This window comes from Eumetopias jubatus, unplaced genomic scaffold (genome assembly GCF_037043125.1).
Source record: "Eumetopias jubatus isolate StellerSeaLion01/CBP00866 unplaced genomic scaffold, mEumJub1_p1.0 scaffold_7, whole genome shotgun sequence".
NCBI classification, from domain to species: domain Eukaryota; kingdom Metazoa; phylum Chordata; class Mammalia; order Carnivora; family Otariidae; genus Eumetopias; species Eumetopias jubatus.
Genome location: NW_028274813.1, coordinates 21,266,295 through 21,277,466, shown reverse-complemented (window position 1 = coordinate 21,277,466; position 11,172 = coordinate 21,266,295). Strand labels below are relative to the sequence as shown.

At 40.1% G+C, this 11,172-nt stretch overlaps 1 protein-coding gene across 1 annotated transcript in view; it reads right to left on the bottom strand.

The window, feature by feature from the left end:
* Window positions 1-11,172, bottom strand: part of SEL1L (SEL1L adaptor subunit of SYVN1 ubiquitin ligase) — a 55,638-nt gene that overhangs the window by 31,209 nt on the left and 13,257 nt on the right. Inside the window, exons 4-5 of the mRNA XM_028097846.2 lie at window positions 1,748-1,915; window positions 57-162 (exon numbers count right to left, since the gene is read on the bottom strand). Of these exons, the coding sequence (XP_027953647.1) occupies window positions 57-162; window positions 1,748-1,915 (274 nt within the window). The remainder of the gene's footprint in view (window positions 1-56; window positions 163-1,747; window positions 1,916-11,172) is intronic.

Here is an 11,172-nt window from a genome sequence, read left to right as displayed (position 1 = left end):
TTTTATCTCAATAATGGCCTATGTCAGGGGAAGAATGGACTGGCAGTGCTACCTACTCTCTTTTCTGGCTTTTCTTGTTGCTTCCGTTGAGGATTTTCATCCCTGTCTGGTACATCATTTCCGCTTCCTGCATTTGCCGCCGTTTAGTGGCTTCTTCTTCAGCTAAAAACAAAACGTCAGATGCTTTTAAATCGATTTTAATTTTAAACCAATTATTTATTAAACATCAGTATATATTCTTTCTTCTGGGTAGTTACCAATACAGTGATATGTCACTATTTCCCAGTCTGATTTTAAGGACACATGCTTTTATGTGTGGCCTTATCTGACTAAAGTTAAGACTTTTTTAAAAAACAGTAAAACTCATTAAAATCACTTCCTTGTAAAAGCTGTATCAACCTGTTTTTGGAAAGTGCTTTTCTGCTAGTAATTCTAAAACTTTTTATATAAGTCAACTAAAATTTCAGTAGAGCCTTATGATTATATGCCAAGGTGACCTAAAACTGAAGGACAAGAGAACAATAAAAAAACAGTAGTTAGGGGCGCCTGGGTGGCTCAGTTGTTAAGCATCTGCCTTTGCCTCAGGTCATGATCCCAGAGTCCTGGGATGGAGTCCCCACATGGGGCTCCTTGCTCAGCGGGAAGCCTGGTTCTCCCACTCCCCCTGCTTGTGTTCCCCCTCTCGCTATGTCTGTCAAATAAATAAAAAAAAATCTTTAAAAACAAAACAAAACAAAAAATAGTCAGAAAAAATACTGTTGCAGTCAAAGGACACTTCAGCCTCACCAGAAAGGCTGTGTCTTTACAAGCAGAAAATATGTGACTAATGACATAACGAAAAATTAGTTGAAAAAAAGGATTTTTATTAAATATAGATTTTGATTTAATAGTCAAATTCTGTTTTTTCTTATGTACAACACTGAAAATCATAGCATTAGATTTCCCCAAAATTATTTTGCTACTGTTAGAAAGCATTTTAACAGAAATCTAAAACTCATCAAGAGACATTTGAATATTTCATTAGGAGTTATTTATAGAAATAGAAGTGACTTCTTCTTGTAATATAAAAACAAAATTTGATGTATTAAACAGGAGTACCTAATTGTACTGGCCCACACCCAAAGATGGACTATATCTGACTATCTCTAAGGAATGCCTAAATATTCAATCAGAGCCATTATTTTGAAAATGTCATCTGGTATCAAAAGAGGTATGTTCAAGGTTCTCTTTGTTCTTTATCAGTTAGAAAGTTCTTCCCAAAAACATAGCTTGCCTTCAGAGGCAATACTGACATTAACATTTAGGGCAGTTAAATATACTGTATCTGTCAAATATTACCTTAGCACAGCACATTTCACTCAAAGTATTTTAAAAAGGTATTATCTATTTTTCTTCTAAGTACTATTAATTAACCTCAGCATAATGTTCTGTTTTTCTTTATTGCCAAAAAACGTTTTACATTAATTAATTTAGCAGCCTGCCTGAGGGTTTACAGAACAACCTGCGCAGAGCAACAGAAAATCATCTCTAAATAAAACACGAGTGTGATAAGCTGGCCAAGTGATAGCCCGGGAGTGAGTATACTGCATGCTTCCTGCTCTTAAGTCCATTCTTTAAGACTATATCTATGTCATTGATGGGGACCACTTCTGACCAAGGTGGGGAAAGGATGGCTAGAAAAAGGCCTTAAAAATGTTGTCTGAGACATAAAGCAATGTGGACATGCCTCCAACTGAGCAATACTTACTTTCACAAAAGCCCCACTTTTCATCTGCCTTGTAGTCATAGGTTGTAGCACACCACAATCTACCATCTTCCCTCCCATCTGATGTACATTCGTCATATTCCTTATCCAGGAACAGAAAAGGGAAGTGACAGGGCTCCCCATGTGCTGTGCCTTCAATGGCGGTCAGAGCTGAAAAGATAAGAAAAAACTCTAAACATGAACAGCACCTCTGGTATCCATGGATTTAATATTGTCAATTCTAATGATCAGAATTTGAAGACAAAAATACATGATTTGAAATGGGGAACATGAAAGAGTCAGCATCAATTTTCTTTAGGATGACTTAAGGATAGGTCAACTTAGTGAACATGGCTGGCTTAGTGTACATGGCAGCTCTGTATCTACCTTAGAATTTCTGAAGCTCTTAAGATCTGATAAAGCTTAGGGGCGCCTGGGTTGCTCATTCATTAAGCGTCTGCCTTCGGCTCAGGTCACGATTCCAGGGTCCTGGGATCGAGCCCCGCATCGGGCTCCCTGCTCCATGGGAAGCCTGCTTCTCCCTCTCTCACTCCCCTGCTTGTGTTCCCTCTCTCGCTGTGTCTCTCTCTGTCAAATAAATAAAATCTTTGAAAAAAAAAAATCTGATAAAGCTTAGAATGTTAGAAGTCTACCGTAAAACTCCTGGCTAACTAGCGAGCAAAAAATAAGGCAAATGCAACCAGAGCAATTCCACTGCTCAACACAATTCCCCTCTTTTCTATCTGAATGTTATAAGTCAGTTTCTTTAACAGTATAAAGCTATACAGGGAAAATGCTCCTCCAGGTAAAGTTCATCACTCACGTACACCTTAGCATTTTATCAGAGCATGTATGATATCTGCTGAGGTTCTTTCTTTACCATACTCCTGTCCCACTAGACTCTGAGCTTGTTAAAAGTAGAGACCATATCTCCAATTTGTTCTTAAGCTCTTTCTGACTATCTTCTAGGTGCTGGGAATCATGCCAGGTGCTGGAAACAAGGTGGAACAGAGGTCTCGGCTCTATACAACTTAGCACCTCGCAAGGAAGAGAGATACCAAACAAAAGTGTGATCGATGTTACAGAAAGGAAAACCTCCCCTGTTGGGAACTGAGGTTTACCACTGAACTTCACGGGCGTGTAGGAGTAGAGGGTGGATGAATTGCTTCAGGGTGGGGTGGCAGAAGTACTTTAGACAGAGGGAACCATGTGAGCTAAGAATCAAATGAAAGACAGGATAGCACTTTAGAAAAAAATACAAGAAGTTTAATACGTTAGAACATGCAGTGTGAGTGCCCAAGTGGACAAGAGGCTAAAGCTAGAGCAGCACAAAGAAGGTAGACTATGAATGTCCTGATAAATCTGATTAAGGAGTTTGGACTTTATCCTGAGAACAATGGAAACTCACTTAAGAGTTTTAAACAGGAATGATATGATCATACTTACATTTTTATTCAGAGAGTGGACAATGGAATGGAGAAAAGGCTGGATGCAAGGCAACCAGTTTACAAGTTGTGACATTAGTGTAACTGAGAGGTAATGGGAGCCTGAAGAGGATAATGGAATGAAAGAAGTGGATGTACTCAACTGATGCTAAGGAAGTAGATACGGCACCACTTCCTGATCGACTAGATGTGCAGATGACAGGGGAGGAGTCATGGAAGGCTCCCAGGTATTAAGGCTTCAGGAAGTGAGGGGATGGCTGCCTTACTAGGAGAACACTAAAGGAGGAGTAGGTTACTGGGTAGGGATGAAACGGATCAGGGTAGAGACAAGTTAAGCTTTGATCCTGCTACATTCAAAGTGGTTTTAACAAACAAAACCAAAAACAAGATGTCTTAGACATCTTTTCAGCTGTGGTCAAAGAGGAAGTTCTCCAGTTCACAGACTGGAAGCCAAGAGTACACATAAGAGTACCAAATGAGAAGTACATGAGAAGACCAGAGAGCCACTGTTGAGCCCAGAACCATACACAGTTAAGTGTGAGTACATGTCAACTTCCACGGGTTGCTTTTACATGGAGAATGTAATTAGGCATCAGAGCTTAGTGATTAAGAGTACAGATTCTGGAGACAGAATGCCTGATGCAAACCCTACCACTTACTAGCTGTACACTTTGAGCAAATTCGTTAATCTCTCCCCTTATCTGTAAAATTATCTGCAGATAACTTCCTTATCTACAAATAGGGATAAGAGTCCTTGCTGCAGAGCGTTACTCACAAAGATGAACTAAAATAATACACCTAAAGGACCCACCATGGTGTGTGCCACGTAAGGTAATAGGCCTTCAAGAGATGACACTGCTACTATCACAGGAGCTCCTGCTCTGAAAGCACAGGAAATGGACACTCCTTCTTGCCCGTGCAAAGAAGAATTCATACTAATTTGAAAACTATTTTCAGTAAGTTATGAAAGGCAAAATTAATTTCAAACTGTTTGCCACCAGGTAAATGTCATTCACCATCCTGGTAATCACTGACCAGAGGCAAACACTTTAATCTGTCTGTGTTTATAAGAAACGATCTTTAGTACAAAAAAGCAAAGTATCCTTTAGCACCACCTCAGAGGGGTCATTTTAACCAGAGTTTGAAAAACAGCTCTCCTATATGCACTGCTACTAGATTCAGATTTGCTTGAGAAAAATAGTACCTGTAAAATAGCAGTTTGTAAATCTGAATTTCAAAATAAAATATAATAGTTTAAAAGAATATTTGGTTTTTTTAAAAGATTTTATTTATTTATCAGAGAGATACAGCGAGAGAGGGAACACAAGCAGGGGGAGTGGGAGAGGGATAACCAGACTTCCCGCTGAGCAGGGAGCCCGATGCGGGCCTCGATCCCAGGACCCTGGGATCATGACCTGAGCCGAAGGCAGACGCTTAACGACAGAGCCACGCAGGTGCCCCAATTTTTTTTTTGATAATAGAAATTTTTGTCTTAAAAACAAATAGCTTGACGTAAGAATCCTAGTTTGCCAAAACTTTCTAAGTGGTGCAAATATAAGAAAGGATTCTCTTTCATGTGATGGAACTATACAGCAGCAAAGAAACTGGAAAGAATGCAAAGGCTTTTGGCAACAAAAGGTTTTAACCTACTGCTGATTAGCACTAACTTAAGTAGGAAGAATCCCCAGGTGCCATGCTTCACCAATTTAGTGAGAGTGAATCTTGGTCTAAATAATGTTTTATTAGTAAGTAACTAGAAAGACAATTTGTATCAGGTACCTTCTCCAAGCAAAATCACAACAGGGAAATTGCTACTGCCAGTTCCAGGTCAATTATTTCAAGTAGATAGTCCTCACAATAGTGTTAATTTCAGTTAATTTTCTTTTCATGGAGAAATTTTGCAAGAATTTCAAAGCTATCGTTTTAAAAACTGCCACAAAAATAGTACCAGCTTTAAAAACCATGGTAATCACTGCTCTGGCACAATGAGGTGACTGATTATGCAATTTAAGTTCATGATAGCCAGTAGTCAAACCTGACTCTAAAAATGAAAGCGGGCAAAATGTGTCATTAAGTCAATTTTGCACCTTCCTGTAAAAACTCACAGTTCTAGATAAGGAATCACATTTTGACCCTACAATAATGACACAATACCACAATCTATTTAAACCTTGACAGTAAGATTTTTACAACTTATGTTATATGAGAATTTGTAATAATTAACAGACCACTTTATATTTAAACTAGTAAAGAATTGCTCTTGCAAAGTCAGTAAAAATCATCCAAGAAAGCTAGAAAAAGTTAAAAAAAAAAGAAAAGAGGACAACCCAAACAACAACCCCAAACCTGAAGTCATTCAGTGCTGGCCAGATTATAGGTAAATGGGGACTTTCATACTGCTGGTAGGAGTATCAGTTAGTACAACCTCTTAAAGAGGGACCCTTAGGAATACCTATTAGAATTTATACAGTCCATACTTTGGATCATATTTTTCCACTTCTAAGATGTTTAACTTGTAGAAATGCTCCCATAAGGATACAAAGAGATATGTGTAAGACTGTATTTGTGTATAAAGATATAAAACCAACAAGAACTCAAAGGTCTGTCAACAGGAGACTGGTTAAATCAGCTACAGTGCAGCCATTACACAGAAACCTGGTATAGACAGGAGCAGAGGATCAAAAGACTGGGTGTCAGGGTGACGTTGTATTTCAAGATCTGGCAGATTCCAGAAAACCAACAGCTAAGTGATGAAAGCATCTTCAGAGTAGGAAAAAATATGGGAGAGGTCAGAAAGATGAGGAACAAGAACTGACCAAGAATTCAGCAGAGAATGTAACTGGAGCAGAGTGGATTTAGAGGTCGTGAAGGGACCAGAGCAACCTGAGAGTTGGATGAGAGAATGGGGAGAGAGGAGGTGAAATTAGTGAACACAGACAACTCTTTCAAAGAACGATACTATTAAAGGGGTGTAGGGAAGCAGGGTGGTTGCTGGAGGGGGTTTTGGTTTTTAAAATATAAGCTATTACAGGATGTCTGATGCTATGGAAAGAATCCAAGAGAGAGGGAACAGTGTAAACGTTGCCATATGAACTGAATAAAATGTCCTGGAATTGTGACACTATCTTTTCCTCATTTTCTAATGGTAAAACAAACAAACAAAAAAAACCCCAAAAAGTCAACTTCATGATCCATAAAAACAAAGGCAAGGGACTAATTAGCTGTGCAAATTTCTCATCTTAGGAGCTTTTACACTGCCAAAAAAGTCTGATATTGTACCTCTAAGTTTAGATGAGTGTTCTGTTAATAAGAAAATCATGCTGCTTGTTTGAAGCAATTTTGTACTTCTAAACATACAATGGTAAGTAACATTTTGGTAAAATGTATTTGTAGTAGAAAGTAGTTGAAATACAATCATTTAATGTTAAAAAGCTATCAACCTCACCAACTGTCGTACAGCGTTCATCAATTTTAGTCAACACCAAGATAAAAACTCAACCAACCATCAGCAAAAATCCCCAAAGTTTTAAGAACAAAACATAAGAACAGATGATTCAAAGTAAATTATACCCGAGATAAAGCAAATGGTATAGGCCAAATAAAGAGGTATTTATTGTGGAAATATGGGATAGCAATCTCTTTGGGAAGATACCAATGTTATATAATTTGCTACAAGAGATTACTTTCACTCAGTGCTGAGAATTACTAACGACAGTTGAGAAATTACATATGTTAATGAGGGAAGGAAGGAGAAACAAGCGGACTATATGCAGGGAGGCCTTGTTTTCTGTTTTTTAAAGATTTTATTTATTTGACAGAGAGAGACACAGTGAGAGAGGGAACACAAGCAAGGGGAGTGGGAGAGGGAGAAGCAGGCTTCCCACCAAGCAGGGAGCCCGATGCGGGCCTCGATCCCAGGACCCTGGGATCATGACCTGAGCCGAAGGCAGACGCTTAATGACTGAGCCACCCAGGCGCCCCTGGGAAGCCTTGCTTTAAAGAATAAAACCTAATTTTCAGAAGAAGAATGAAATGTAGTAATATGAAGAATGAACAAAACATTAAGATCAGAGTTTACAAGCTCACTTCTCTGTGAGAAATAACTAATCATTTTAAAGTAAAAACAGAAGCGCTGGCCCATGTGCCCAGAAGAAAGTGACAAGCTTCATGACACTTAAGTGACAGGCACTATCAGAAACCAGACACGGTGAAACATGCTCAGGAAAACTGCTATTTAAGAAGAGTGAGCTTCTTTGAATAATGGCTTTAAAGATTGTTCTTAGAGTTTCAAATGCTCCTGGTGGTGTACTTTTCCACAAGGATGGTCTCCTAAAGGAGTTTTCTTGCACAAATAATTTCTTGTACAACCGTACAAAATAAAAGAAACAAAATCTTTTCATTAAAGTCAGCACCTGTTGTAGGGAATGGCCTGTTTCCTTAACCGTTTATCCTCTGTTAAATCTCATCACTAAATTAAGGTTTGTTTATTCCCAGCCACACCCATGCAAGTGACAATGAGGTAGCAATGCCATCTTATTACTCAACTAACTTGCTAATTTCAGAACCCAATTTAAGCATGATTTAGTTAAGTTTAAACTCAGTTCCTTTTGTGCTACTCAAAACAGAGCAAGAGGCTCATTATTTGACTTAATTTTTCTTCTAATTTTTATGACTATCTGGATAACATGTTTATTGCAGCAAAGACAATCCAAGCAATAGGAAAGTATACAAAATTAAAGAAAAATTACTGTCATCTTTAGCTACCACCATAAATTCCCTTGGGCCTGTGATGGTTAATTGTGTCAACTTGGCTGGGCCACAGTGCCCAGATATTTGGTCAAACATTATTCCGGATTCCGTGAAGGTGTTCGGGGAGGATATTAGCATTTAAGTCAATGGACTCTGAGTAAAGCAGACTACCCTCCATAACGTGGGCGGGCCTCATTCAATTAGTTGAAGGTCCAACAGAACAAAGACTGATCTCCCTTGACCAAGAAGTAATTCTGCCAGCAGACAGCCTTTGGTTCTCTTTCTCTGGAGAACCCTGACCAATACAAGGATCATACTAAGTGAATTTTTTGCAGTGTGACATTTCACTTAACACTATCATTGTTCCAGGTGGCAGACTGTAGATTGGTTGTCAATTCTTAACCCTTTCCTCACCTTCTGTAGAGCTAGGAATGATGAAGTGATTTTCTTGGTAGTTTTACTAGTGACTCCTGGGGGAGGCTCCTGCCCTTCTGATGCAGGTTATCAGTTCTTCCTGAGGACCCAGGACCTGGAGGTACAGCCATCACCAGGTGTGACCACATGGAACAAACATGAAGATGACGCTAATTTACTAAGGAGACTGAATAGAAGAGAAAGGAGCTGGAGTCCTTGATGGCAAGAGTCCTGAACTATGGAACCAAAATAAACCTCTGCTTTTGCCACTATTTGATGGGTTTTGTTATCTGCAATAATAATGCCCCTTTTAAAACAACTATGAGTATTCTACAATAGGAAACACCACAATGTAATAATTTCCCCTCCTGATGGTCATTTATTCATTCATTTTCAAAAAGTTTACTGGGATGATGTGCAGAAAATAGTTATCACAGGCATACCTGTTAATCCTTTGAAAAGTGGGCCCTTGGCTAGAATCTGGGAACTTACATTTTGGGAGGGTTCCCACTACCCTAATAGTAGTGACTCACTGTACCAAAACTGTACAATGTGGCTTACCCTCAACACGTGTTTTCCTTCTGCAATTTTGGTACATGCCAGGCCAAGAGTGATTATATGACTAGTCTCCATTAAAAACTCCAAGCACTGGGTCTCTAATGAGCTCCCCTAGAAAATAACATTTCTCATGTGTTGTCACATGTGCTAAGGGAATTAAGTACATCCTCTATGATTCCCTGGAAGACGACTGCTGGAAACTTGCATTTTGTGTCCTCTGCACTTCGCCCCATGATGATTTTGCTTTGTATCCTTTTGCTACGATAACCCAAAGCTGTGAGTACAGCTCCATGCTGAGTCCTCCAGCAAATCATAGACCCTGGGGAAGTCTTGGGGACCCCTGAAGTCAGTTGGCATCAGAAGTAGGATTAGCTAGGATGACCCTGACTCACCTAAACATGGTGAAATTACTGTTTGGGAAAGGAAGGGTAGGGGACAGGGTATGATGAATCTTCGGTGGCCAGGTAGTTACAGGGTCATCCATGGTATGCAGCAGCAGCTGAGCTCCTAACTGTTGTGAGAGGTAAAAGTTACTTGTGGAACCTGAAAATGACAGATCCAACTCTGGGAGAGCAGGCTAGTTGCTTTTGGCCATGGTGGCTAAAGTGATGTCTTTGGGTTTTATTTTCTCCTCCAGATAGGAGAAAGGGCCTCCAAATTCCCAAAGGTGAATGGGCCAAAAATGTTATCAATTTACAGTGCTCTCTGCTCCAAGTGAGGTAGAGGAGCAGGATGGGGGTAAGGCGAGTAAAACTAGGTCCTAATGATGTAGAAATGATGTTGGGGTTCGGAGCCGACGGCCAAGAAAGAATTCTTGAGACGTCTTTGGTGCAAAAAAGTGGTTTTATTAAAGCGCAGGGACAGGACAGGAAAGAGCTGCACTGGCATTATGAGGAGTGGCTGATTATAGCCCAATTTTCAAGTTGGGGGGGGGGGCGGTTAGGGACAGCCTAAGTCTCTAAGGAATTTTGGAAGCAACGTTTCCAGGACCTTGAGGGAGCTGGCTATTGTTGGGAGAAGGTCATTTATTACCGTCTAATAAAACCTTAGTCATGAGACCCTTCAGATGTATATCGGTGGGCCCTATGCTTGGGCGATGATTGCCAACATGCATCTTGAGGGATAGAGATAAAGGAAGTTTCCAAAGGAATTTTTAAATGTTAAAGCAGACTTACAGGATCCTGGAGGGTTGGGCTAAGATTGCCTTTTGCCCTTAGCAAAGTATTAACACCAAGACAGCTGAGTTCTAGAAGAGTGTCACTCTGCCTGTTTTAAGGGCTTGTGAATGGGCTGTTAAGTAGTGAGGAAATTTAATTTTTCTTTTCCTTTTGTTTCCCACATCACAAGGGCTGAAGCAAAATTTCAGATAAAGCAGAAAGAAAAGGGAAGAAGGCTGCACTCCAGCAGTTTGTTTGTTTGTTTGTTTTTTCAGTCTAGCTGCTCTTGCCGCGGCCTCCCCCACTCCCCTTCCTCCCCTGCATTCCAGCCAGGATCTTCCCTGGTAGCTGTAACGTTAACAAATGATGAATTTACTTCCTGGCAGTTCAAGTAAACTTGCAATAAGAAAAAAAAAGGTTTCTTTTAGTGGCTTTGTATTTCGTGGCTATCACAACTGGATGCATGAAAAAAATTGGTACATAATGTTAAACGCTTATAATTCCATACATGCCTGAGGAATCATCCTGATCAGGGGAAGCCACAAAAAAGAAATGTGTTAGTGGGACAAACTTCCTTGCTTTTTGCCACCAGTGGGCGGGTTGGAATTTAAATGCTTGAGTATTGGAAACAGAACAAGTCTCTGTAATTTCTAGGTTTTGCTATGGAAAATAAGGATGTTTGCTTAGTGGAGTCTCTGTAAAAAGGGAAACAGTAAGAAAAAGGTGATCCACAGGTGGAAACACACTTTTGAAGCTCTAAAGAGTAGGTCTTAGTTGGCTAGTGAGTGCTTCTGAAGGTAGAGGTCTGACCTTAGAGCCTGATGTGCATGCCTGTGTGTATGTGCGTGTGTGTGCATGTGTGTGTGCAGGGAGGGAGGGAGGGAGAGCGAGTGAGCTTGTGTACGCTAGTGCGAGCCCAAGACTGACAAGACAAAAGGTATGGCATGGCCTTGCATGCTACTTGGGACTTTCTGGCCCTGCAGCACCTTTGCAGCTGAAAAAAAGCCTCTGGCTTTTTAAAAATCCTGAATTCACAGATCCTATTTGCTTGAACTTGATTGGAAGCTAAAACCTGATGCTATCTGGGACAGGCTTCGGGCCTCGG